Below are 27942 nucleotides of genomic sequence, written 5' to 3'. Positions count from 1 at the left end.
CTGGTTCTGTTCAGTTGAATGAAACCCAGTATAGTATAAGGGAGATTAGAAGGAACAAAAGAGAAGCAAAGATGGAATAGAGCCTGAATGTGAGTAAATTTGGAAGATGGGACTAAGTCCATGATTTATCCTTTGAAATATCATATAAGATAGCATAAGATGAACCATAAAACTCAGGAAACTGGGCTAATCATCAGAAATATACATTAACAATAAAGACCATGAAAAATATTGAAGGATTGTACAAGATAATGAAGTTATCCAGGTTTTATCTGTGGACTTGCATAATGATATTTATTTGCTCTGTGGCATGTAGCAGAAAAAGAAATAAAGTAAACCTCCTACTTTGCCCTCTACCCAGAAGGGAAAAAAAAAAAAAAAAAACTATTGGTTTTGTTTGTTGGTTTGTTTAGCTAGCAGTTTGAGTTGGTAGATTAGTAAATTGTCTAGTTTTAGCTACAGGTATTAGTGTTCTTGATCATTGATGTCTGAGACTGCAAACTTGTGGCACTGTTGATTTGACTTCTGTTTGAACTTTTAGCAGCTACCACAAAGACACAGTGAGTTAGTAAGGAATATAGATTATGTAAATAATATGTTTTATTAGTTAATTTATTTAGGCAATTGTTTTTACCCTGTCTTCCTTCTTAAGAGTAAGGAAGGTATTCTTTGCTTTGGGAAATTCTTCTTTCTGTCCTCCTTTCCTCACACTTTCCAAATTCTGGGCACCATAGCAGCTCTCTCTCTCTTCTGTGGCAGGTGTGCATCCTATTGGCTGGCTGGTATTTCTTGTTTTTTCCCCCCTTATTCTTTTTAAACGGGGGAGGGGGTATAAAAATATGTGTATGGGGTACATGCAATAATGTTGTAATGTTTCTTGTTGTTAATGGATAATTAATTGCAAAATAATTTGTTTGAATTATAACGTGTTTGAGTAAATGCTAAATTAGTATTTTTTTCTAATATAATAATGAATTTGAAATCTAGCATTCCTGTAACAATGTGTCTCTGTTTGTCTGTCTGTGTCTGTCTAATAGTAATTAATATCTGTGGTCCGTACCTGGAAGAGGAAGTACAGCTTTAAAGGAATAACAAAAGACTTTGTGTCTTAGACCCTTCGCAGGTGTTACAGTCGGGTGAAAGAACATGGTGTTGGGAAAAGAAAGAGCAGTTACACATTTGAACAGTTGGAACAGGTGTTTGGTCAGGGAGGATGGGATGCTCAGCCCTGCCAGCCTGTACTTATTAACAGTAGTGGCTTGTACCAGGAGCTGGAGTCAGATGGCAGCACAATGGAGGACTATTCACAGGAGGACTGGGGAAATCACAGTCAGGATCTCCATGGCTATCCAACAGATCAGGAATTGGGTAAGAAAGCTAAAATATATGATATCCTTATGTGTATTTATCTACCTGCTATGTGTACTGGTACTTATTGTCATCTGTGATGTCTTCTGCTGTTTCTAGGGTCAGCACAAAGCACATGTCACCAGTTTATTTGGGTCAATGTGGGCATCTTTGGTGTAGGTTTCAACTGCCAACAAGTGCTTTCATGATTTGAGTACCACCCTGATTCCTAAAGATAGAAGAATTCCTAATTCTGAGCCACACAAGGAGGCTCAGTGACAGAATCCTATGAAATTTAATACTCTGAACCTTCTAATTCTAAGATTCTAGTTCTAAGATGCTAAGAGTATTGGCTCTTGTTCTAAGTGCTTTAAGCGAATCTATCTTTTCCTTCCTTCATTCCAAATACTTTTTTTTTCTATCTCTGATATGGGAAAGACTCTTCCCAGACTTTATAGACTGAACAAAAAATGAGTGAAAGCCTTGACTTTTACTAAAAAGACTGATATCTGAGCCATGTCAGTGATCATTCTCCTTCAAACCTCCTGAGATATCCTGTTCCAACAATAGCTGAAATGTTTTATATACAGTAAAGCATTCAAAATGGAAGATGCAATTCCTGGCCATCAAATCTAAATTTGTGTGACCTAATTAAGAGTATATGTGTCAGCCAGGTGTGATGGTGTACGCCTGTAATCCCAGTGGCTCGGGAGGCTAAGGCAGGAGGATCCCGAGTTCAAAGCCAGCCTCAGCAATAGCAAGGCTCTAAGCAACACAGTGAGACCCTGTCTCTAAATGAAATACAGAAAAGGGCCTGGGGATGTGGCTCAGTCGTTGAGTGGCCCTGAGTTTAATCCCCAGTACCAAAAAAATACACACACACACACACACACACACACGTCATCTTTTTTTTTTTTGCATTCAGTGCTCCAATTTTTATTTTCATAATTTGGAAGTACTGATCAGTTTTTTGCTATAGCCATTGCACATTAAAGAACAGATTGTATAATGGACTTTCACTTTTAAGCAAATCTTCTTCTGCAGTGAGGTACTAAGGCAATCCCAAGGAAGTATATGTAGGATTGGCAGTAAAAATGTGTTTTTCTAGCTTAAGGTAAAAGTCTGTAGGCCTTGGTTTGTTTGTTTTTTACAGAATACCTGATGATAGAGAAATGCTAATTCAAAAGAAAAAGGCTTAACTTAATGTATTTCTTTTTTTTTTTAAGGTGAACACAATGCCTTTATTTTATTTATTTATTTTTATGTGGTACTGAGGATCAAACCCAGTGCCTCACACGTGCTAGGCAAGTGCTCTACCACTGAGCTATAACCCTAGCCCCGTTAATATATTTCTTACAAGTGCTGTTTTTAAACAATCTCAGATATTGGAAGAAAGAAGAAAGAAACTATGAAACTGTCAGACTAACAGTGTATAAGGGACTTAAAGATAAGAAGGACAGATGCTAAGTGATCACTGCCTCTTAATTTTACAAAAATTATAAGGTCTAAATTACTTTGGCATCTCATAACACTGGTTGTGCCACAGAGTTGAAGTCACCAAACCTTTAGTGGCAGGGAGGATCATGCAGAATACACTGATCCTATGTTGGGGTAATAATTGCTCTGTAAAACCCACATAGAAAATCTAAATAGAACAGAATTATTTTCATTCTTGTTCTTTTAAAATCATGTTTGCAGTGAAATTAAGCTTTAAGCTCCTAGCTAGAAATCCACTGGTGACCTTGAAGAATTTTATACTTGTAGAGCTGGTTTCTGATCTTGCATATAAATGTATGCATCTCATTATATAACAGATATATTTATAAAGCTGGCTTTGGACAGTGTTGGATACTAGTATTAAGGCCTGGTATTGTAAAGTATGGAAATAATAGGAAATACTGAACTATATAAATGTATGTAGATAAAACTGGAAACTATAATTTGTTTTAAATCTTTACTTTTCAGATGAAATACCTGTCACAAAGAGAACATTAAAAATAAAACAAGAGTCTTCTGAAGAAGCACAGTAAGTAGCTGCTTTCCTCATAGTGTGTCTGCCTAAGGTTAATGACCTTGGGGAGGGAAGGTCAGTAAGAAACTAGACATGCTCTGGAAGTACAACTACACCACACTATGTTTGTCCCATCCTCTCTCAGCTTAGCTTCAGTTTTCCAGTGGTGAACTGAAATGTTGAGAATTTCATATACCACAACAAGGAATAAATGTGTTACTTGAAAATAAATAGGTTGATGATAGTTGCCTATGTATGGATGTGGATATATAGATATTCAAGGACTGGAGTTTATTTGGGTTTAGGTAAAATGACAGGAGGCCAAAGTTACACTTAACTTCCTTATAGTATTACAGTTTGGGGATCAAAAAGCAAATTCTTGGGGCTGGGGATGTGGCTCAAGCGGTACCATGCTCGCCTGGCATGCGTGTGGCCCAGATTTGATCCTCAGCACCACATACAAACAAAGATGTTGTGTCCGCTGAAAACTAAAAAATAAATATTAAAAAAATTCTTAAAAAAAAAAAAAAGCAAATTCTTAGATTACTATACATTTGGAAAAGAAGTAGCTACTGGAGGAAGGACTGAAAAAGTCTGAGGACAATGTCCACCACTGGTTCTAATTATTATTCTTCTGAGAGTTTAGCATCATCTGTTATGTTGTTGGGGTGGTGGTGGTGGTTGTTCTTCTTCTCTTCCTTCTCCATCTGGGTATCAAACCCAGGGCTTCACACATGCTAGGCAAGCACTGTACCACTGAGCTATGTCCCGAGCTCCTCATCTCTTATGTTCACAGTTTGATCTTTCTTTTTTGCTTGCTTTCTTGCTTTCTCCTTCTTTCCTTTCCTTCTTTCTTTCTTTTTACTGGGGATTGAATCCAGGGGCCCTTAACCTCTGAGTCACATCCTTAGCCCTTTATATATTTTGATACAGGGTCTCACTGAGTTGCTTAGGGCCTTGCAAAGTTGGTGACACTGGCTTTGAACTTGTGATCCTCCTGCCTCAGCCCCCTGAGCTGCTGGTATTAGAGGCATATGCCACCACACCTGGCTCACAGTTCTTTCTTAATATCTTTGAGTAGGTTTCTGATTAAATCTATTGAAGAGTATAGGTTAAAAGTTAAAATTTAGGGAGCAAGTAAAAAACATCATTCATTTTTCCACCGGTAACATTGAAGCATTTATAGAACCCACTTGTTTTTCTATGTTTGATTTCACACATTATGGTCTTCATTTTTAAGAATAGTGGAGAAAAGGGCAAAGAGGCAAGATAAAAGGATTGCTAGATAACAAGCATTTAACAAACCATCATCACCACCATCACCATCATCACCCCCATCACCCTTTTGCAGACACTCATTTCTTTGTCAGAGTATGTCTTTGAAATAAAAGAATTCCCAGTGTCATCTGATTTTATGTCTGGGAAGAGGATAAGCATTCAGGGATCAGAGGTGTTTCCCAAAATTATAACCATTATTCTGGTCCTCAAAAAAGAAGAATATATGAGGCTTGGGTTGGATAGCTCAGTGATAGAGCACTTGCCTAGCACATGTGAGGCAAAAGAAGAAGTAGTAGTATATAATGCAAAAAGTAAGTTTAAAGACTTCTCCTGTTGGGAGTTCATTCCTTCAAACCTGTCTTCTCCAAAAGAAGTTGATGTAACTGTCTGTGAACTCAAAACTTCACAGAATTGGTGTTACCAACCTCAAACCACTTGAACTTTCCTGGTGGTTGTAACTTCAGAAAGCAGGAAATGTAACATATTTTCCAGGAACTATTTAAATTACAGGGTCTGATTTTCATGGTGTTCTCTCACTTTGAGACTGATATGAGCCTTGAACTTAGATCAGCTTTGGGCTCAGGTTAGCAGGACTAGAAACTGACAGGCTGTGGCTGTCTCTAGCCTGTACTACTCTTTCTCCGGGTTCAGCTTAATGTGTGTTTGGGGGATTCTGAAGAGCTTCCTAGTGGGCCATTATTTCCCAGTACAATAGTTTCTTCAGAACTGTTCTTTGCAGTGTCTGACTGTATCATTAATAATGTAGGGCTAAGAGAGTGCTGAATAAAATAACTATAATTAGGCAGTGGAGTTTTGTTCTCTGTAGGTATATGTGGGATTAGCTGAACTAACTGATAATACCTATAGTAAAATACATCATCCTTCATCCATGAAACATTTCCTAATGTCATTTGTTCCACACATATCTTGCCTACTGAATGTTAGGCATTGAAGTACATCTGTGAGCAAAATGTACAAAAAAATCTTGGCACCCCATCCCAACTCCTTCATGGAGTCTGCCTTGATCAATAAATCATTTCAAGAGGACAAGGAAATGTGGTAGCTATGAAAGAAAGTTTTCCTTTAAAGTGTTGATCCATGCAGAAATATAGTCCTATATCTTAGCCTCACAAGCACCACAGTCAGAAATATTAAAAAAGTGGTCAAGTGCCTTCATGTCCCCTGAGAAGAGATAGATGTCCCAGGAATGCAGTGATTTCATCTAGATGGCCATCCTGATGCTTAAGAAGCTTTCAAGACAAAAGGGTGGAGAGTAAGTTCAGGACAGTCCTAGGCCCAAGAAGCAGCTGATAACAGAATATTAGTTCTTGTCATCTTGTGAAGAAAGTCCAGGGGAGTGAGGAGACAGGCAATGGCTATCTGAACCTTCCCAAGAATATTCTTGAAGCTCTTCCCCTAGAAGGCATGAGAATTTAATAGGAAAGTCTCAAGGCTTTGTCTTCTTTCATGATCTCTTTCCCAGAAGTTGATAGCAAATCCACTTTTCATGCCTTTGTTTAATTGTGAATGTGGCAGTTCAATGTTTTTGTACGTTAAATCTGTCAGTGATGTAGAGTATAATAGTTTGGTGCCAAGTTATATTTAACAGACCAGTCTTCCAATATCAAAGTTATTAGAAACAAACTCATAATTTATTTATGAGTATGTGTGTGTGCGTGTGTAACTACAAGAAGTATCAGTTAACAAATTACATGATTAAGTAGTCTGTGAAACAAAAATTTACTGGCATTTTCTATCCTACTCTGTTAACTATACATGTCAAAACTGAAATACTTTCTATATTTTTGCCTCCCTTTATAAAGGGTTTTCTAGAATAGTATCAGTTCATCTTAAACCTTTCTCTTTTAAAACATAAGCCTAGTGTGAACCTTTTTCATCTGAATTCTCAGATTTTAATGTGTTAACTTGGTAGTTCTTTTAATTATTACAGAAAATGTTTTGTTTTTATATCAGGTTAGTCATAATCAATTGTATGTTTTCCTACAGTTCACATACATGGGCCAAAATTATTGAACTTGGAGAATTTCTAAGTTAGAAATTAAATTGTTAAATATTTTGAGGGACACTGGATGCTTTTCTGGATAAAGCATCTTTCACCTTCTTTTGGCACTTAGATCTGAAGGCCATCATAGGCATTATAACAGTCACTTAAAAAAAAAAAAACATGATCCTTGGATTTATGAAATCCCAGGGTCTTTATTAATATTTAATTTTTGCTACAACAAGACTTTAGAAAGTAAATGGAAAGCATTTTACCATAATTTCTAGAAACTTCCGATGGGTAAGTCTTTCTTACATTTCAATACTGTAGTTATCCAATGTCGTAGTCATTAATCACTTGTGTCTATACAAATGCGATTTTAAATTAAATATGATTTTAATTAAATTTGCATTAGCCACATCTTAAAGTTCTAGCAGCTACCATATTGGACAGCACAGATATAGAACACTTCTGTCATCACAGAAAGTTTTATTAGGTAGTGATGTTCTGGACACTTGAGGAATTTGACTTTTATTTCTCTTTCTAGGAAGCGAGACATCATGCAGAATATTGTACAGATTTTGGAATCAGTGCAGTTGAAATGGGAACTATTTCAGAGCTGGACAGACTTTTCAAGGCTCCATCTTTCTAATAAACTGGCCATTTTTGGAATTGGTTATAATACCCGTTGGAAAGAGGATATCCGTTACCATTATGCTGAGATCAGCTCCCAGGTGCCCCTTGGCAAGCGACTTCGGGAATATTTCAACTCTGAGAAGCCTGAGGGACGAATCATTATGACCCGAGTACAAAAAATGAACTGGAAAAATGTTTACTACAAATTTTTAGAGATTACTATTAGTGAAGCTAGGTGTCTAGAGCTGCACATGGAAATTGACTGGATACCCATTGCCCACTCCAAACCAACTGGTGGGAATGTTGTTCAATATTTATTGCCAGGAGGCATTCCTAAAAGCCCAGGCCTTTATGCCATTGGCTATGAAGAATGTATCGAGAGGCCCCTCTCACCCCACATGGAACGACGCTCCCTGGACCCAGGAAAAGAGGGCCGGGTTGACCTGGAAACTCTTTCAGCACAAGCCTCATTACAGGTGGAAATAGAACCCACTCGAATTACCTATTGCTACCTCGGAATTGCTGAGGTCAGGACTCTACAGCAATGCTTATTTTTACATTTCCAAGCAAATACCAAAACCTTCAGCAAAGATTGGGTTGGTATTAATGGGTTTTTGTCTCAGAACTGTATTGTGGATCCTGGAGTTTCCCCCAAATCCATCTATATCAAATTTGTAGAAGTAGAGAGGGATTTTCTTTCCGCTGGCTCTTTAGTTGAGTGCCTGGAAAAAGCCATTGGATATCCCTTAAAATTTAACAACTGATTGTCATCCTTCATAAGGATTTGGGCTCTTACCTCCCTCTTCTCTACTCACTCCATGTTGTCTAGACTGCCCTCATCCAGATGCTGCCATCAGACTCTTCATGGGAACTCTTTCCACGATTGGGCCAGTACAACTTCTGAGGAAACAGTAGACATTGGGCAGATAAAAACAGACCCCACCAAAAATGCTCATTTTGAGCAAGCAAGATATATAGTGAACTTGCATGGTGGGTCAGTTGTTTCTTTTTTTAAAACAAAAAATTTTTAAATGGATTTTAGAGCCCTAATGTAAATAAATGTAGGTACATTCCATATTGGACAAAACTTATACTTTGAGTTTCATATGAAATTGAAAAATTGTATTTTTTTCACAATGTTTCATTTTTACACATCTCTATGTCTCTATATAAGTATTATTTACAACCCTGAATAAATAAGCAATAGATAATGGCAAGTTAAATCTTGAGTCACAGTAAATAAGACTGTTTTGCAATATCACCTTTAGCTACTATTGTATATAATTTAGAATTTCATTTTTTTCACCAGCCAAGTGTTTTGCTATTTCCAATCAGTGTTGCCTGCAAAGATCTTTGTTTCTGTGATGTACCAACTTTATGGTTGTGTTGCCATTTAAACTTTTTTTATGAAAAAAAAAAATTAAAGTAATACCTGGCCTCTTGGCGTGCTAGTTGCGCTTTTTGTAGCAGATTGTGGCCGAACTGGTGGTGGGGACTATGCTCTGGCTTAACTGCTAATAATGAACAGAATAAACAGAGCAGGATCCACTGGCAGTGTTCATTCAGTGTCCACCCATTGACCAACTGTCATTATTTCTTGTCAGTACCAAAGGTCATTGGACATCGCATTTTGTATTTCTTTAAAAAAAAAAAAATGACTAGGATATTCTATCTGACCTGAGGAACATAAATTTGTAATCAGGAGAAAGCTTCCCAAGGGGTGCAAATGATAAATTGATGTCTCTTGCTGGGTCTACAAGAGGGGGAATTGAGGGCCCAGTAGAAATATCGAAAACAAAACAAAACCCCAAAAACCTTAAAAAGTGATCCATAGGAGAAGAAATTGTAAGGTATCAGTCTGTTATGAAGGTGACTGCCGTTTTTTCAAGATTTCCAGTGGGTCAGTCACCACTCCACTTAGAGGTTAGTACTCTTAGCTAAGAGGAGTTTACTAGTAGAATAGTCAAGGATCACTTTGGTGTCATGATAGGAACTCATTGGATTGGTTATTTATTTTTGATTCCTCAACATCTCTCAGATGCTTTGCTTTAATGGGCTGCAGCTCCAGGTAAGAAATGTAATTCTTCGTGTTTTTCTATACCAGTGAAGATAAAATTGCATTTTGTTAAAAATGTTCTTTTCCCATAATCTGAATAGTGATTTTGTCATTGTGATTCTGATTTCTTTGTGCTTATTTATTTTTCTAATGACTAAGTGAGCTTATAATCAATGGGATGGCTTTGCTTTATGTTATTTGCATCTGGGTTTATTGAGTTGGCTGTTTTCTGATGCAAGCTGCTAAAAATAGGTGTAAATTCAGGGAGAGTATAAATATCCTGAGAATGTGTGAGTGTAGCACCTGTTCTCTCTGGGCAGAGTGTGTAGGCAGGAGCCTTAGGAAATTCTCATGCATTTACTCTTTGGGACTTGGATTTATAGTCCATCTTATAGCAATAATCTCATATATTCAGTGTTAAACTCTGTAGAAAAAAGCATTAGTATCAGAACCACCACATGGCATCCCTAAAACTTTGCCCCTGACCAAACCCAAAACTAACATTAATACTTCATGCATTTTTTTTTTCCTGCATCCTACTTGCCACTGCTCTGAGGTACTCAGCAGGGCAGAGTATTTTAGGGACATGTAGTGAAGATGTTTTAGACCTACTTAACGTTACTGAGAACAGAGCATTGCTAGACCACTGTCCAACACAGAGAAGATGACAAAGATCAGATCCAGTATGAGTTATTACCAGTTGGCTTCAGATGGGTTAGGGTGGAGGTAGGGAGAAGAGGACAAAGCTAAACTTTGGGAAATGGAGGCTTGCCAAGAAAATAGCTTGCTAATACTGAGTATCCAGTGTCTTTGGCCAGAACAGCCTATAATAGAAGAAAGCAGGTTGTCAGATAACTGAGTATTGCAAAAAAAAAAAAAAAAAAAAGCAGGCAGTGATGGTACATGGCTGTATAATCCCAGCAACTCAGGAGACTGAGGCAAGAGGACCACAACTTCAAGGCCGTCCTGGACAATTTAGCAAGACCCTGTCTCAAAAAAATAAGCTGTGGAGGTAGCTAAGCCATATTAACAGATTCAAGGAGGGTGGAGACACTATATTCAAATAGAAGACTCAGAATTCTTTGGAGATCTGAAATAAAGTGTGTTTGAAAGGAACACATAAAGCTAGATTTAGCTTTTGCATATGTGTATGCAAGCAGCTCTCTGATCATGCTCAGATGTGTGCCAACATTCTCATCTTACACCAGGTTAGAATGCAATGTCCACCCTGAAGTACATCTTGGCAAAAACTTGAAGTAAGTAATAGAATTGCTCTGCTACCTTCTACTACTTGATTCCCTCAGGGTCAGAAGAAAGAAGTGGTTGAAACAGGAAAATTTTGGGGGGTAAAAGTCCTGAAGAGACTGCTCCTGTGTCACAAGGATACATTCACTTAATCCTTGGTTCCTGCTTTGCTTCCCACATAGCAAGTTATTTGAAATCTGAATTTTGAAGGAATAGCTAAGGAGTGAATATTGAGGCCATCCATACCTTAAGTAGCACTTGATAGCACACCTGTGTGATCGGATGCTTTGTCATTTCAGGGTTACAACTAAGACTTTGTATCCTCTTTCTTGGAAGGAGTTACTTATTTGGAGTGGTGTAATCCTGGTCTGGAAACAAAGGAGGGGAGTTTTACAAGAGGTGCTTTGTGGGCTGGAGTTGTGGCTCAGTGGTAGAGTGCTTACCTCACACATGTGAGGCACTGGGTTCAATCCTCAGCACCACATAAAAATAAAAGTAAAGGTGTTGTGTCCATCAACAACTATAAATAAATAAATAAAAATTAAAAGGTGTTTGCAGTGTATATTAAAGCTGAGAAAAATCTCTCTTAAGTGTGATAGGATAGGAAAACCAAACCAAGGGCCCCTCCCCCATCTTTTTTCCGTTCCTGCGGTTTGTAAGTCCCCATGAAGCTCTCAGTTAGCTATTTCTGTTGCCTTTGCAGCCATTGAGCTGCCAACTGTTAGATTCCAGAGATGGCATGAGTAGTTTAGTGTTTGCATAGGCGTTTCTCAAAGCCACCGCACAGCAGGTATTTGAAGAGGAGCCAGGCAGGTTACACAAGGAAGAAGAAGCCCCAGAGAGGGTCTATAGGGCATTGTGTAGAAAAACACCTTGCACAGTGTGGGCACCAAGACTATACTCAATGTGTGGAATAGAGAATTCAGTAGGCCTTTTAGTCCCAGAGTTGTCTGGGAATAAAAGATAAAAGGGGGCAGTGCCAGAAATTCGTGGTTACTTTCTGTCCTCTGTGACCCCTTTTGCTCAATGACTGAGCTCATTTTTTTTTTTTTTTGGCGGTTGGGCAGAGAAACAAAAACAGGTGCATACACTTATGTGAAGAAGCGGCCAGCAGAGGGCGCAGGGATGCCTTTTGGCTGAATGGTGGGGGGTAGGGTGGGGGCGGTTAAATTAAATTCACAACGAACAAGATCTAGTCCTGGGAATTAAAGGATCAAAGCAGGCCTGAGCCGTTCATTGCAGGGGTGGGAGGCAGCTGAGACAAGGGGGGATAAAGAAACGGAGAATTTTGTCCTACCTTCCTGCAGCCGCCCTCTGCCCCCCCCCCCCAGTCAGCCTAAGACCTATAAGCAGTTTATTCTAGGAGTGAAGAGCTGGGAATAACACTCATAGCTGCCTCAGTTTCCTGCCCATCTCCTGGTGATATCTTGCACCAGTCTTCTCTGCTCGGGGTGTGAGGCACAAGGCTGGAGGGTTTTAGGGGGTCTATGAGAACTCAGAACCGCTTTCCCTGCCCACACAAAGACCGTCCTGCCTGCGTAGAGCCGCAGGTGCTGGCTTGTTGCCGTGCGGTCCAGGACCTCCACCTCGACAGCCCCAGGCTACGGGGAGTGTGCCAAGTGGGTGTGACACTGACCCTTCCTGCCTGCTGGGATGGCTGTGCCTGCCCCTGACTCTGGGAAAGCGTTTGAATCCGGCCGCAGTATGGGTTCGGAGCGCTAACACCTTTCTGCCTCTTAAAACACTAAGTCCCAGAGCTTTTCGGGAAACGCGATTCCCCCTTCCTCCTCCAGAAAGCCCGTCCTTTATTAGATGCCCCCAAGCTCAAAACGGGTTATTCGACCTGGAGCCCCAGGGCTTTTACATTGTCAAGGCGTGGGTGGCATCTGGACTTCGGAGAGTCCCCCCAAACTCCCTTTAGAGTCACCCTTCCAACCCTGCAACGGCAAAGGAGATAAGTTTGACCCAAAATAATAGTTCAGAACTCTCCTCTTTCCTTCTTGCTTCCCAGGACTGGCTGGCGGGGTACCATGGCTTAACCCTATTCCAACCTGAAGCTTGACTGGGTAGAGCCGGTGATCCCGCGGTTTGAGTACTAGAAGCGCCCCCCTGCGGTGGGTTACTATTGGGCCCCGCCCGGGACCTCTCCGCCCTCTTAAATGCCCCGCCCCCTGTCGCAGTTGGTCCCCACCCCACCACCGGCTCACTAGCAGACTTGGGCTGACTGCCTTTGGTGTCAGTGGCCTATCTCCTGCGCACGCTCCGGCTTGTCGGCTTGTCGCACAGCTCGGCACCTGTCCGTCGGTGTATCCTGGAACTGGCGCCCCTGACTTGGTCCAGGCCAGGGAGGGCCATGGTTTTTCTACCTGGCCCTCCTGCGACGCCCTTGCTGCGATTTTTGTTCCTAGGGCTAAGTACTCTCGGTGAGTTAAACTCGGGACCAAGAGGGGAGTTGGGATGTCATATAGGATGAATCCGACCCATGGGAGGACTTTGGGCACTGAGGAGGAACTGGATTTGACAGGACTCCCAACTTCAGACTCTTGCCCTTCTTCCATTGTCCCCCACCCCCATGCTAGAACATCACTGGCTTGTGCTGATTTCTCCCCATAAGGCAGGGACAACTCCCAGTTTGGGGTGTGGTGTATGTGTTGGGGGGTGGAGGCAGCATCTCCAGGCATGATAAGGGCATCTCCAGATAAGGGCATCTCCAGACAAGACCAGGATATCTCTGAGATGAGTTATTGGAACCATTCCCCCTTCCACTTTCCTCTCTAACTCCAGCAGAGCTGGATGAGCTGAGGCGCTAGATGAGACACTGACTAAAGAGCTTAAGGACTTAACTCCCGTCCCCCCTCTGATCCCCACCCTCCATGTACACCCAGCTGACTGGAAAGATCGATAGGGGAATGCCCTGGCCCCCAGGCTTGACACACGTACTTAACATCAATTCTCCAGCCCAGTTCCTCCCTCTTGTCCCCTCTGGCTTCCTGCCCTGGAAATCAAGGGAGGTGCCCCAAAGGCATGTCCATGAGGTCATTTGGACACAGGAAATGGGGAAGGGTTCAAATGCTGGGAGAATTGTGACTCTCCTCCAGGTCTACCACCCTTATGTTTTCCCAGAGAGGAAGGTAACCTCTAAGAAAGTACTGAGATTTAAAAGCTTCCAGCAGCAATAGCTTCAAGAGCTAAGTGGCTCAGTGCTACACCTGGAGAAAAGGACCCAGGAGGGACTGAGCTCATCATAAGTTGTTTCACTTTACTGCTTCTCAGAATTTTTTGCTGTCCCCCTCCAAGAATCACAAGGATGTTAACATCAGCTTTAATTAATTTTAGGAGGATGCCAGGGCAAGTAAGGCCTAAAAGGATGTAGAGTGAGAGTGCACCCCAATGATGGGGACCTCTTAGCTCCTTTCTGTCTCTGCTTCCCTTTTAGCCTGCTGTGTGAGCCAGTGGTATTGGGGCATAAAGTATCAGGATCCCTAGACAGATGGGTCTTAAGAGTAGCACCCTAGCCGTAAAGCCTGGTAAGCTTTCTGCCCTCTTGATATAGAGTGGCCAGAAACAGTTCCTGCCCTGAAACTTGTCTGGGTCCAGGAGAGGTGCTAGTTTCACCCCTGGTGCCCCAGAGACCTACTCCCGGTTCTGCATTTATAATTGCATTTTGCAAAAGGTAGAGCCTGGGTTAAAATACACAATGGACACAGCTTCTCAGCTCTGCCCTCCCAACTTCAACTTGAGTTCCTCTTTCCTTTCTGCATTCTATGTCAATTTCCCTAACCCCATTCCTACTGGGAAGGAGGTCTCCAAGCATGAGAGGAAAATTCATATTTACTGGCTGGGCGACCACCTGGAGCTCATCTATCCTAGTTTTGATCCTCAGTTTGTGATACTGAAGGCTTTGACACTCCTACCCTTTGCCTTGCGGGTTGCCCAGCTCTTGCTGTCCTCTTGAGGGTTAAATGGGCTCTGAACCATGGGGCATGAGGCAGGCGCTACTCTGCTCCTCGGCCCCCACTCAACATGGTCCTCTGGCTCCACAGGCTCCTCGGCTCAGCGTTGCTGCCCTTGGGGCGTGAGAAGCCCATGGGGGGAATTTCTCAGAGAATGAGGAGACTAAAAATAGTAGCCCTGGGGAGCCGGCCCATTTCACTCTCTATAGGCATTTGCCTGCTTTCTCACTCTGGTCTCACAGTGGGCCAGAGAGGTCCCTTTCTTGGGCTGTTCCAACGCCTTTCACTCGGACCCAATCACCCCCCATTTCCCCCTCAGCCGTACTCAGGACCAAAAGGGCAGCAGACACGCAGGACAGAGGACGGAGGAGAAGCCAGTGGCACTCTCCTGCTCCTGGTTTCTGACCGAGGGTGTAGGACAGGAAGCATTTGTCTTGATCCTTCTGTGTCCATTGTGTATTTTAACCACCGCTCTACCTTTTGCAAAATGCACTTATAAATGCGGACAGGGAGTAGGTCTCTGGAGCGCCTGAGGCGAAGGAACTTTGCACCCCTCCTGGACCCAGACAAGTCTCCGGGCAGGAACCATTTCTGGCCACTCGGCGTGTGCTGCAGAAAGGCCCGGGAGGAGTGGGCACCTACGGGCCAGGTCCCCATGGGGCGTCGAGCTCCTTGAGGCCGGGGTTGTTTTCTCCTGCGAAGCCTCCGGTCCAACCCGCCCCCCTTCATTGTCTTCTGCCTTATCTCCGGGCACAAGTTTCCTGCCCAGCCTTCAGGGACCCGCCAGGAAATGGGAAGGGGGGTGCTAGGAAGGACAAGGAATTGAGAGGGGGTTCTGTAAAGACGTGCAGCAGGGAAGCTGTGGGGGTGGCGCGCATCCTGCCGGGATCCGCTCTTGGGCGGTTGGAGGCTTTCAGACCAGCTCTACAAGGGCGCAGAACTAGGCCTATCTGCCGCCTCTGCCTGCGGATTGGCCGCCAGCTCACCTTGCGGAGGTGGCGTCTCCTACTCCGGTGCAGAGTGCTGTGGCTGGGAAAGAGCAGAGCCCAGTACCAGGAACCACTCGCGTCCTCAGGTTTAGCCAGGTACTAGTCCAAAATTATTTACCCCAGAAAGGACTCAGCATTAGGCTATTTCATTGCCTCTCTGAAGGACAAAAGAACAAGTATCCCTATGCGCCATGGTACAAGCCACATCCCTCTAAGTGAAACAGACACCCAGTCCACCCCCTGAACGCTGTGCACGTGTGGGGGAATCTCCGTGCTTGTCAGAATACTGTCCTTTCCCCTACCTGTAATTCCTAGAGACCTAATAGAACCTGTCCAGAGCACCCGGATCCCCAAAGGGAACTTGACAGGTTTCTAAGACCCAGTTCTCTTATTTTCTTAGGGAGGATTCCTTGGGATTGAGCTGGAGGCCCGGGAGCAGGGTAGTCACTGGGTCAGGCGTGGGTGCTGAACTCCTCTCAGGCCACCCGAGGTTCAGAAGGAATGGTAACCCGGTGGCCTCCCAAATCCCTCTGCCCATCGGGTTGAAGAGTGAGGAGACCTGGTGTTCCAGACTAGCGTCGTCACTTTCCCTATCTCTCGCCCAAGGAAATTTAGAGAGCAGCTGTTCAACGTGAGGTGTAAATAAAAAATAGACCTGCCCCAATCCTGCTACATTCTTGATCCTTCTTCTTGGTGCTCAGAATCTGTGCCTCTGGGTACTAATAAATACATAGGAATATGTTCCCATCCCTACAACAAACCCATGGACTTTGAGGAGACGCAGGACACTGGGTTACAGGACCCTGAGTACTCCTCAAGGTCTTCCCCTTGAGGCATGGTGAAGTCTGTTCAGATTCGCATAGCCTCCCTACCCGCAGTGCCAGTGCGGGTTCGGGAGTCCAAGGTCTGAGCAGGGAGCTAATCCAGAGAGCTCACTCCTCCCCATTCTGTCTCCAGTGTCCCTCTCCAGAGCCCAGCTGGAGCTACACGTGCCCACCGGCCTCACCAAGTTGCAGGTGGCAGAGGGAACGGAAGTGGTGCTCCCAGCTTGGTACACTATACAAGGCGAGGCTTTTGCCGTCCAACCATGGGAAGTGCCATTTGTGATGTGGTTCTTGGAACAAGACGGGAAGGATTTAAACCAGGTGAAGGGGAGGGCATCCCAGCTAGTAGCAAGCTGTACCCAACTGTGGATGTAGGGAAGATCTGGGGAGGTGGAGAAGTGGCAGGGGAATGAAAGCTGAGGAAAGAGTTTTAGGGAAAAGCATGTGTCCTTAGTTTCAGTGTTTTTTCCCCCCATCTTAAAGATGTCCCCAAAGACTTCCATTTCCCTCAATTTCCCCTAGAAATCTGGTACCCGAACACTGTAATAGCAGAGACATTTTACTTTGTTATGGTAGTGGTGGAGCAGGGGAGTGGAGATTGAGAAAAGGGGAAAGCTTATGGGAAGTAGCAAACATTTAAAAGTTGGCCATGTTTCTGTGTTCCCATTCTGTATATTTCGGAAACTGTCGAATACAGGCCACTTCCTTTCCCCAATAATTACCATCTATCCCACTCTCCTTTATACCTGGAGAGGCAAAAGGCAGTCTCCTCCCACATTCTCCCTTTTTTCCTCCTTCTTAATGCAAGACTTCCACTCAGAGGCAGGTTTACCCAAAAGCTAATGAAACAGTTTTCAAGGCCCCTACTTACAGGGAGAGCTTTCAAAGTCCTGGAAAAAATATGTTTAAAGAAATCATTTGATCTTGTTTTGTTTTGTTTTGTTAAAGATAATTTTAGCCTGGGGTTTGTGGCACATGCTTGTAATCCCAGCAGCTCTGGAGGATGAGGCAGTAGGATTGCAAGTTCCAAATCAGCTTCAGCAATTTATCGAGGCCTTCATTAACTTAGTGAGATCCTGTCTCAAAATAAAAAATTAAAATGGCTGGAGATGTGGCTCAGTGGTTAAGCCCCTCTGAGTTCAATCCTTGGCACTAAAAAACAAACAAACAAAATCTTTTTCTTAAAGATGCCTTCCTCCAACTGTGTAAGTTTCAGGCCCTACAAAACCTGGATCTACTCTGCAAATTCCCTATTTCATTATCCACTCCCTTCTCCCATTCAGCCACCTTTCTAAAGCACTCCAAATGGGAGATAAAGACACAATGCAAGGGGAAATAAGGTCTGTTCTGGCGAAGGAACCTGGTGCAGTGAGAGGGTGGCTGGGGAGATGGTAGATAGGAGCTGGTACAGGTCAGAAGGATGAGTGTGGGGGAGCAGCATGTGAAGAAGGCCAGTTTGGGGGAGGGGGACTGGCTGACCCATGGGCACATGCATCATGGAATAATAACCGGAAGTGACCTGCCCTAGGTATTGGCCTACATCAATGGGGTCTTGTCAAGCAAACCTAGAGCATCCCTGGTCTACTCCATGCCCTCCCGGAATGTGTCCCTGCGGCTGGAGGGCCTCCAGGAGAAAGACTCTGGTTCCTACCGCTGTTCTGTGAATGTGCAAGACAGCCAAGGCAAAAGCAGGGGCCACAGCAGCAAAACCTTAGAGCTCAAAGTGCTAGGTGAGTGAGAAACACACACTTCCAGATGCCTCCCCACCCACAGGGAGGTGAGGAGGTCTTTCTCCCAAGTGGCTGAGTATAAGGTTTGGGGGTGGGGCCAATGGAGTGACAGAAGGGTATGGGGGTGGGGAGGATCCATGGCTCCCTTGGGTGTGGGCTTTAACCTGTGTCTTCTTCCCCAGTTCCTCCAGCTCCTCCATCCTGCCGCCTCCTGGGTGTGCCCCATGTGGGGAACAATGTGACCCTGAGCTGCCAGTCCCCAAGGAGTAAGCCTGCAGCTGAATATCAGTGGGAGCGGCTGCCCCCATCTCCTCAGATTTTCTTTGCACCAGCTTTAGGTGAGGGAATTTCTTAACAACTGAGACTGTGACTGAGGAAGGGAAAAGATGAGAGGTGCCCTGGGGACTGGGGCAAAAAGGGGAGGCAATACTGCCTAGGACTAGGCAGAGGGAAGAGGAGAGGGGGAAGAAGAGAAGAGGAGGTGAGAAAGACAGCTGCAGATGGTGGGGAGTGGCTAGGTAGTGCACCATAATCCCAGCAGGAAGATCAAAATTTCAAAGGCAGCCTCAGCAATTTAGCAAAACCCTAAGCAAGTCAGGAGACTCTGTCTCTAAATAAAATACCAAAAAGGTCAGTGGTTAAGTGCCCCTGGTTTCAATTCCCAGTACAAAAAAAAAAAAAAAAAAACCCTACCAGATGCCAGTACTTTCATGTGCTGTGTACTGTTACTAAGGAAGCTCTGGAGGTAAATTATCTGCCTTCAGGTTCTAGCTCTGATTTCTAACTTTGTGACTCTGTGCCTCTATTCCTTCACTTGTAAAACTAGATATTAGTAGCCCTGATTTGAACACATCAACTATAAAAAAAAATCTTTTTTTTTTTAAACATTAGGCTTTTATTTGTTTATTTTTATGTGGTGCTGAGGATCGAACCCAGGGCCTCGCACATGCTAGGCGAGCACTCTACCACTGAGCCACAACCCAAGCCCTGTAAAAAAATCTTTTACTGACAATTGCAATATTTTTTTATATGAAATATTAGATGGTTTTAGAGAATTATTATTACTTGCTTAAATTATTATTAATTGCAATAGTATTGTGATTATGTGGGACAGTGTTCTTATTTTTTTGAAGGTGCATACTTAAGTATTTAAAATTTCTTAGAGAAAGAGAAATGAAATAAGTATGGTAAAATATTAGCAACTGTTAAATCTGGGTGGCAGATATATAGATTTTCATACCCTACCCCCACACACACTTTTCTTTTTGGACTAGGGATCAAACCCAGGATCATTCTACCACTAAGTTATGTCCTCAGCTCTTATTATTATTATTATTATTATTATTTTAGATATAGATGGACACAATTTATTTACTGTATCACAGAGCTATAGCTCCAATCTCACTTGACTATTTTCATGTAAAAAACTTTTTTTTTTGTACCAGAGATTGAACCCAGAGCCACATCCCCAGCCTACCACTCCATTTTTTAAAAATATTTTTTAAGTTGTAGATGGACACATTTATTTATTTTTATGGAGTGCTGAGGATCAAACACACCTGCAAGGCCAGCGCCCTACCACTAAGGCACAACCCCAGCCCTCCCCAGCCCCTTTTTCAATATTTTATTTAGAGACAGGGTCTTTCTAAATTGCTGAGGGCCTCACTAAATTATTGAGGCTGGCTTTGAACTTGCAATCCTCCTGCTTCAGCCCCTGGAGCCACTAGGATTACAGGCATTTGCCACTGCACTTGGTCCTTTTCTTTTTTAAAGTAATACTTACCTTGGACCTATGGTTGTGGCTCAGTGGTGGAGCACTTGCCTAGCTCTACCACTGTAGAATGTGAGGCACTGGGTTCAATCCTCAGCACCGCATAAAAATAAATAATTAAAACAAAGGTATTGTGTCTAACTACAACCAAAAAAAAAAAAAAAAACTTAAAAAAAAGTAGTGCTTACCTCACAAATTTGTTGTGAAATTTTGGTAAGTTAGTACCTGTAAAAAACTTAAGAGTGTTTTTTTTTTGTATAGAATAAATAGTCAATAAATATTAGTTATTAAAATAATTACTCCATGTAATCCTTTCAACATCACCAGCTAGATCATATTACCCCAATTTTACAAATGAAGAAATGGGGACATGGGGATTTAAAGTAACTTGCTTAAGGTCACATAGCCTATTCTGGATCTTAGGTTCCTAGCCTTCTTTTTCTGTCATCACATTGCTTTTCAGAAATAAAAGTAAAAATGGTGTTTGGGGTTTTTCTATATATCACTTCCTTTCGGATAACAGTTGGGGATACTGAGGAGCAGAAATGGAGAGGGATATTGAACTAGCTGGTCTGTAACTGGGAGCTGTCACACTTTTCCCTTCCATCAGGGAACAGATAAGAGTCCCAGAGAGTCAAAGAGGACATACTAGAGAAAGGGCAGGACTTTTTGTTTCTTTTTCACATGGGGAAAAAAAAAGTCACTGAACTGATGGCAAAATTGTATCTACAGATGACATCCGTGGGTCTTTAAGCCTCACCAACCTTTCCACTTCCATGTCTGGAGTCTATATCTGCAAAGCCCACAATCTTTTGGGCAGTGCCACGTGCAATGTTACTCTGGAAGTGAGCACAGGTCAGTGAGGGGTAAGTGTGGTTAAGAAGAGTGGTCAGTGGTGGGGGTGGGTTTGCAAGTGGGAGAAAGCCTGTTAGCTGAGGCCTTTCATTGTAACAGGGAGCTTGCCCTGGTCAAAGTTTCCTACAAATGTTTGTGCAGTGACGGGCCATTATCTGCTTGACAGTGCCTTCTCTTCTTAACAGGAAAAAAGAATGTATCTGGTGGCAGTGGGGTAGTAGAATTGAAGGGTAGGGGACAGATGAGTGTTCCTTTCTGACACCAAGGCTTTTCCAGGACCCAGGGCTGCTGTGGTTGCTGGAGCAGTTGTGGGCAGCCTGGTTGGACTGATGCTGCTTGCTGGGCTGGTCCTCTTGTACCAACGCAGGGGCAAGGCCCCAGAGGAGCTGGCCAATGATATCAAGTAAGTGTTCCTGATCTTTGCAGGGATGGAGGCTCTTCTAACTTCCCTCACAGAGTTTGAGTCTCATAGTATAGAAGAGTGGGCAGATCATCTTTCCTAGGGGCAGATTTTATGGGAGAAGGAAAAGGGTTGCATTTGTGGAGATAAAAAACAAAACATATAGAAACTTTCTTTTCTTTTCCTTTCTGCTTCTGATGTATTTTTACTTCTTTGATGACTAGGGAGGATGCCACTGCTCCCCGGACTCTGCCCTGGCCCAAGAGCTCAGACACAATCTCTAAGAATGGGACCCTTTCGTCTGTTACCTCAGCACGAGCCCTCCGATCATCCCATGCCTCTCCCAGGCCTGGTGCAATGACCCCTACACCTAGTCTCTCCAGCCAGGCCCTATCTTCACCAAGACTTCCCAGAACAAATGGGGCCCACCCTCAGCCAGTATCCATTATCCCTGGTGGGGTTTCGTCCTCTACCATGAATCACATGGGTGCTGTGCCCATAATAGTGCCTATGCAGAATCAGGCTGGGTCTCTGGTGTGACGGCACTCAAGGGTAAACAATCTGGTGTCTCTATTTCCTATAAGGGTTACCCTTAGCACTGACAGAGGCCTGAGTCTTGGGAAGGTAGCCACACTCCAGACCTCCAGTCCTCTGCTCCTACCTCTTTACTATAGCAAAACTGGGTCTCAGGAAGATCCAAATGTCCAGAAGATCAAAGGGAAAAAAAAAAAAAAAAGAGGAAGTGAACCTAGGATGGGATTGAGGGGAAACTTCACCCCTCCCCCACTTCTTCCTATGAAGCAAGCTGAATGCTGCTGAGATTGGCTACCCTCTAAGGGCCCTGGAGGAGGAGACTGCCAGTCAAAGAGGCCGCAGCCTGATGATTTGTAACCCACCCCTATCTAACTGACATCCCTTGCTGCCACTCCAGCTCCCTGCATTAATACAAACTGTTGTGCTGTCTTGGTTGGATTTGTTGGGGCAAGGAATATGAAAGACATTTTAAAAACTAACTTGAAATGTGTGTGTTTTTGTTTTTATTTTGCAAATTTCAATAAATATACACTGTGTTTATATGAAATAAGAATCACATATCCTTTCCAATTGGGAATTCTCAGAAGTTGAGCTTCAGGAGGATGCAAAGTGGAACCTAACCAGGCTGTGGAAGCAGGAAGCTTCTCCATACAGCCTGAATTTACTGGCTTGGGATATCTCTTCTAGAGTGTTTAGAAAGGTCATTTGCTGTCATATGTAAAGAGAAAGCACCCAATTCCTTAATCCAATCTGAGCAGTAAGGGAATGAAAACGAGGGGTACGCTTTCTGCTGGAGTTCTGACGGTCCTGGTTTGGGGATGCATGCGTTTCCTCTCTTCCTCAGTGGGGCTGGGGAGGGGAACCTCCTTTGTGCTTCCTTCCCTCACACAATGGGATCCTTAACAAACACATCTCCTGCCTATGGTGTAGCAGTCCCTCTTGTTACTGAGGGAGAGCTGAGTGTAGAATGTGGTGCAGATACATGTCAAAATTCTGCCATGTTCTTTCCTAACAATGGTGAGAGCCTCTAGGTCTCAGTTTCTCTGTACAATGGAGGGGCTCTGGGAATGGGGAGGTGGGTGTGACTTATGGAGACTCTTACTCCAGCATGTGGTGAACAGAAGAATTTTTGGAGGAACAAGAATCTCTGAAGGGGTCAGACAGGGTCTAAGCCCAGAATTACATGCTCACTTCAAGAGCCCATGTTGGTGAAGTATTTGCCAAGTCCCAGTGTTAGATTGCCTCCTCTTCCTCCAAAGACAATCTTTTCCTGCATAGCTCCAGTTCTGAGCCCTGGCCCTCCGGGTACCCACCCAAAGCCCGGTTCTTTTACCAGGGCCTGACAGCTTCAGAAACTGAGGGAAGAGGAAGGAAAAGGAAGGAGGGCTACAGTGATTTCAGAGTTAGCCTGGAGGAGGGAGGAGCATTTCTTTACCTGAAGGTACCAGCCTCTCCCCTTGTTTGCTCTGAGATAGTCAGTTTCGCTCCTGCCAGGCACGACAAGGCTACCCGCTGGGTACTACCTTCCCTTCCCCAGACCCCGACATCGAGACAGACCAACGCATGGCAGGACAGCTGGAGGTGGCCGTGACTGGGCTCCCTGCGGGGCCTTTCCTCTGCTGGGCTCTGCTGGGCTTTGTGTGCCTGAGTGGTGAGGAGAAGCCTCAGCGAGAGATGGGGGTGGGGTCCTGACTTCCCGGGCTCTTTAAGGACTGCCCAGTCCCTGCGGTGTGGGCTAGGGCTGCTTCTGGGGCTAAGGTGGAGCCTGCTGATCCAGGCAGGGGTTGAGGGCCATCAGGGCAGAGGAGAGGGGCGCACCGGCTGGCATTCCTTAACCGCGGCAGGGCTATTGTCTTCTTTTCTCCGCCAATACATCCTCATACCTGGCCCAGTCTTGGCCCTTTTACCCACAAAAATCCGGCTGGGCTGTGGGCACCTCCCTCCCGGAAACATCAGGTTTCAAGAAGGAAGGAGGGATTGGCTTGAGAAGAGTGCACTGTGGGGAGAGAGCCCCCAGCTCTTGATGTAGACGCTGAAATATAGGCCAGACCTTCCAGATCACCAGGATTGTGGTTCTGCCTCCCTCTCCATCCTCAGCCCCAGGGATAGCTGTGGAGGTGAAGGTACCCACTGAGCCCCTGAGCGTGCCCGTGGGCAAGACTGCTGAGTTGAGCTGCAGTTACAGCACATCGGTGGGAGACAACTTCGCCCTGGAGTGGAGCTTTGTGCAGCCTGGAAAGCCCATCTCTGCCTCCCATCCCGTGAGCTGACAGCCACTGTGACCCCAGTGGGGTTGGCCAGGAAGAATGAGGGCTTGGGGTGGGGGTACATTTGGGGATCAGTATTGCTTGGATGAAAAGGTAAGTGGGCTCTTGCTAGATCTTCTCAGTCTGTGTGACCCTATATTATCCTTACCTCTCCCATGGCTATATTAAAATCCCTTGTTAGTGAAGTCCCAGTTAGAATTACTGAACCCATTGAGGGGGAAGTGTTGCTGATTGATAGGATACATTGATGTTGCCCCTTAATAGTTCAGGCTACAGAGTATCAACCTCCTCCACTAGTGCAAGTGAGTGGACTTATTCCCACTTCCATGTGGAAGCACTGTGGAATGGGTGCCAGAGAGAAGGGGGAACATATGCATGTCTTCTGCCTCTTCTCAGATCCTGTACTTCACCAATGGCCATCTGTATCCCACTGGTTCTAAGGCTGAACGGGCCAGTCTACTTCAGAACCCCCCCACAAGAGGGGTGGCCACCCTGAGATTGACTGATGTCCGCCCCTCAGATACTGGAACCTATCTCTGTCATGTTAACAATCCACCAGATTTCTACACCAACGGGTTGGGGTTAATCAACCTTACTGTGCTGGGTAAGGCCAACTGGGGACCCACCAGTTAACTGTGTACTCTGAAAGTGTGTACAGGCCCTGTTAACTCTCCCCATATCCTGATTTCCAGCTGAAGGACACAACTGCACTGGGGACCTTAAAAAAAAAAATCCCCCTTCTGAAGACTTCTAATCTGTATAGTCAGTCATACTCTAATTCTGCCTTCCACAATGTCTCCTCCCTTAGGGCCCTAGTAACAAAGGGTCTGAGAGAAAAAGCCCTTCCCTTATATGGGGTCTGAGTCATACCCCTACCACTCCATTAGCCAGGAACCTCCCACTGATAGTTCAGATTTGAATTCTGTCCCTCCCAATAGCCAGTGGCAGAGAAGGAGGGTAGCCATGAAAGGAAGAAGTCCCCTATCAGTGTGCACCACTTTGTGTTCAGAAATTCCATCTCTCCCCAAATCACAGCCTGGTCAGAGATGAGCAATCAAAGAAATTATTAGAGGCAAGAGATGTTTAGATGGAAAAGATAAGACCAAGGAGATGTTGTGTGACTGCTATATTCAAATATCTGAAGGGCTGTCATGTGGAGGAGAGATTTTAATTTCTCACTGTGGGCCCAAAGGAACTGGAATCAAAGGGTAGATATTATTAACATGGACTTTGGCTCAACATGAGGAAGACCTTTAAAATACTCAAAATTTCCAATAGTAGAAATCACTTCCTGGGGATGCAGTAGTGTGTGGAGAGAAATGGACCATTATTTGGCAGGGGTATTAAATCAGGAAATGTAGCACTTAGTGGGTGTGAGATTAGAAGATTGCTGAAGTACTTCTGTGATTTTTGCAGTACCCCCCAGTAACCCCTTATGCACTCAGAATGGGCCAACCTTTGTGGGGGGCTCTACTGAACTGAGATGCTACTCTTCTGAGGGAGCTCCGAAGCCAGTGTACAACTGGGTACGCCTTGGATCTTCTCCTACACCTTCTCCTGGTAGCATGGTTCAAGGTAAGGGCCCAGGGACTCAAAGAGGGAACTGCACACCTGCACAAATGTGGTCTCTAAATCCCATATACCCACATTACCAGTTCTATGACTATTGAGGATGAGACAAACCACTCTACCTTTTCCCTGTCTCTTCCCTATATTATTCCCTTTCCGTCTGTCTTCTGCAGCCTGTGGCTGCATTCCTGGGAGTTATTTTTCAAATTAAATATTTTCCTGATATCCTGAAAGAGAGTAGAGAGCAAGGGGCATTCTTATGATTCCTACTTGTCTACTTTTGGGAGATTTTCTAAAGGGTCATGAATCACTTCCAAACTTCCTAGAGAAGAAACTGAAGCAGAGTGGAATGGGCTGGCTTGAATCATTTTAGCTGGTATCTTTGGAAGAGCCATATAGCTAAAAGCCTTAGCTTCTCAGTTTCCTCTAGTTGCCAGATCTCTCCTAATAGCCCCAGCTCCTGCAAACACATCCCCCTCATCACTTCTTGATGTGTGTTCTGCTTTCTAAAGCAAGAGTTTAGAAAAATACTTGGATCAGTTTAGAGCCACTCCAGAGGATACAGTTTTTAGCAATTAATCCTTTTTACCCTCAACCAGGAACCTGACCTTAGCCAGTAAGAATCCAACTTCAATTCCATCACCTTCATGTTTGTGCAGTTTCCCTAAGCCTAAAAAGGTAATTATGTGAGGTGGAAAGAGCCCATAAGTTGAAGTGGCTTTGGAATTACTCTCTAGAAATTATTTACTTTCTGAGTCTGATTTCTCACCAATGGTATCAGGTTGTTCCTCTTTAGCAGGACTGTTGTAAGGATAAAATGAATGAGCTTTCCTCATAGTAGGTGCTCATCCAGTTGACTGAGGTGACACACTTCCTTTTTTCCCTCTAGATGAGGTATCTGGCCAGCTCATTCTCACCAATCTCTCCCTGACCTCCTCGGGCACCTACCGCTGTGTGGCCACCAACCAGATGGGCAGTTCATCCTGTGAGCTGACCCTCTCTGTGACCGGTAGGGAATGCTCAGCAAAGGCCAGACTGAAAGGCTTGGGTTGGGGAGGCTGCATGAAGTGGTTTGAGGATGAGTCAAGAAGTTCTGAAGCTCTGAGGGCCTTATGTCTTCTTAGATTCCTCCAAAGGTCGAGTGGCTGGAACTCTGATTGGGGTGCTCCTGGGTGTGTTGCTCCTGTCAGTTGCTGCATTCTGTTTAATCAGATTCCAGAAAGAGAGGAAGAAGAAGCCCAAGGAGACATATGGGGGTAGTGAACTTCGGTGAGCAGGAGGGCTAGAGGGTGGTGCAGAGAGGGAGAAAAGGGTTTGGGTTGAAGGTGGAACCTTTAGCCCTCAAACTCTGACACTGTTAGAAGTGTTAGGGGGTAGGGATTACTGCTCGTTCCTGGTATTTAGTGGTGGCAGATGCAATATAACCTATGCATGAGTGTGTGTGTGTGTGAACAATGTGTACAGGGTGAAGGAGTTAGTTTACAAGTTGGGACATGGATGACTCAGTTTACAGGACAGCCTGAACCCTTCTCAAATTTAAAAATGTTTACTCTTCTGTTTTTAAGGCATGTGTGTGTTTGTGTGTATGTGTGTGTGTGTTTTAAATGTATTGGATTTATCCTGATCACTTAGCTGAGTTTAGTTCTATGTGGGGCAATCAGGAAAAGAGCCCAAAGCTTCCTCTGTCCTCTACTTTAGCTGGACCAGAATAGGAATCAGAGCAAAATTTCTTCAAATGTGGTCCTCAGGTTACCTAAAAAGGTATCACCAGGAACTTAGTAAACATTCAGTTTCAGGTCATTTTCTATCCCTCTTACAGTAAAATTTCTGGGTGTGTGTGTGTGTGTGTGTGTGTTGGTGGAGACAGGCCCCGGAATTTTCATTTTAACCAAAAGTTCCACAAACAATTCTCAGGCATAGTAAAATGTAAAAGTTCCTGGGTTACAAGACAGCATTTGTCTGGAGGTTGCTTCTAGCTTCAGTAAAAATTTGCTTATATCCATCAGGGAGGATGCCACGGCTCCTGGGATTTTTGAGCAATCTTCTATGAAGGTGGATTCTAGCAAAGGGCTCCTTGAAAGGTCCCCATCTACCAGTACTGTGACGACCACGAAGTCCAAGCTCCCTATGGTTGTCTGACTTCTGATCCCTGAGGGCAGTGAGGGGGAGGATCAATAATTAAAACCTTTGGGTACCATATTGTCTCTTTCTGGCGAATTTCTCTAGGCGACCCAAAGAGTATTACTAGTAAGGGAAGGATTGGGCTTTAAATCCCAGAGATGATGCTATAAGCAGGAAGTTTGGTTGCGTCAAAGGGCAGATTTCAATCTAAGGGTTTCTCCATCTCACTTCCCCTCTGCTTTTTGGCTTGATCAAATGAGATTTGTTCAGGCTCCAACCGGTGGCCTTGTGCACCCAAACTCCCTCCCCTCCCGGCACCCTCTGAACACTTGGACATTCCTCTTTATTGTTCAC

General features: G+C 44.2%; 3 protein-coding genes across 8 annotated transcripts in view; all 3 read left to right on the top strand.

The window, feature by feature from the left end:
* The window catches only part of Msantd2 (Myb/SANT DNA binding domain containing 2), a 34354-nt gene extending 25616 nt beyond the window's left edge, over positions 1-8738 (top strand). For 2 of the 6 annotated variants that reach the window (XM_026404608.2, XM_026404610.2), the window contains exons 2-4: positions 1269-1368; positions 3313-3373; positions 7186-8738. In XM_026404608.2, the coding sequence (XP_026260393.1) occupies positions 1269-1368; positions 3313-3373; positions 7186-8038 (1014 nt within the window). In that variant the 3' untranslated portion in view covers positions 8039-8738. Of the gene's footprint in view, positions 1-1112; positions 1369-3312; positions 3374-7185 lie in introns of those variants that run through there. The other 4 variants (XM_026404607.2, XM_077797776.1, XM_026404611.1 and 1 more) reach the window with 4 other exon arrangements.
* Positions 8739-12777: 4039 nt separating this feature from the next.
* Positions 12778-21761, top strand: Esam (endothelial cell adhesion molecule). The gene is made up of 7 exons (XM_026404606.2): positions 12778-12998; positions 16475-16662; positions 17870-18071; positions 18254-18409; positions 20575-20697; positions 20974-21100; positions 21322-21761. The coding sequence occupies exons 1-7, from the start codon at positions 12929-12931 to the stop codon at positions 21635-21637; spliced, it is 1182 nt and encodes a 393-aa protein (XP_026260391.2). The 5' UTR covers positions 12778-12928; the 3' UTR covers positions 21638-21761.
* A 760-nt stretch (positions 21762-22521) lies between these two features.
* Positions 22522-27606, top strand: Vsig2 (V-set and immunoglobulin domain containing 2). Its single transcript, XM_026404579.2, has 8 exons — positions 22522-22648; positions 23103-23282; positions 23735-23892; positions 24295-24502; positions 25315-25473; positions 26357-26476; positions 26592-26736; positions 27474-27606. The coding sequence occupies exons 1-8, from the start codon at positions 22522-22524 to the stop codon at positions 27604-27606; spliced, it is 1230 nt and encodes a 409-aa protein (XP_026260364.1).
* The last annotated feature ends 336 nt before the right edge of the window (positions 27607-27942 follow it).

This window comes from Urocitellus parryii, chromosome 4, assembly GCF_045843805.1.
Source record: "Urocitellus parryii isolate mUroPar1 chromosome 4, mUroPar1.hap1, whole genome shotgun sequence".
Lineage (NCBI taxonomy): Eukaryota > Metazoa > Chordata > Mammalia > Rodentia > Sciuridae > Urocitellus > Urocitellus parryii.
Note: the sequence above shows the minus strand (reverse complement) of the source record. Positions and strands in the feature narration are given on the sequence as shown.

Coding starts and splice junctions, on each gene's coding strand:
- Esam (XM_026404606.2), top strand. CDS start 12,929: ATGGTTTTTCTACCTGGCCCTCCTGCGACGCCCTTGCTGCGATTTTTG. Junction 12,999..16,474: donor CCTAGGGCTAAGTACTCTCG/GTGAGTTAAACT, acceptor TTCTGTCTCCAG/TGTCCCTCTCCAGAGCCCAG. Junction 20,698..20,973: donor TACTCTGGAAGTGAGCACAG/GTCAGTGAGGGG, acceptor AGGCTTTTCCAG/GACCCAGGGCTGCTGTGGTT.
- Vsig2 (XM_026404579.2), top strand. CDS start 22,522: ATGGGATCCTTAACAAACACATCTCCTGCCTATGGTGTAGCAGTCCCT. Junction 22,649..23,102: donor CATGTTCTTTCCTAACAATG/GTGAGAGCCTCT, acceptor GTTTGCTCTGAG/ATAGTCAGTTTCGCTCCTGC. Junction 23,893..24,294: donor CCATCTCTGCCTCCCATCCC/GTGAGCTGACAG, acceptor GCCTCTTCTCAG/ATCCTGTACTTCACCAATGG.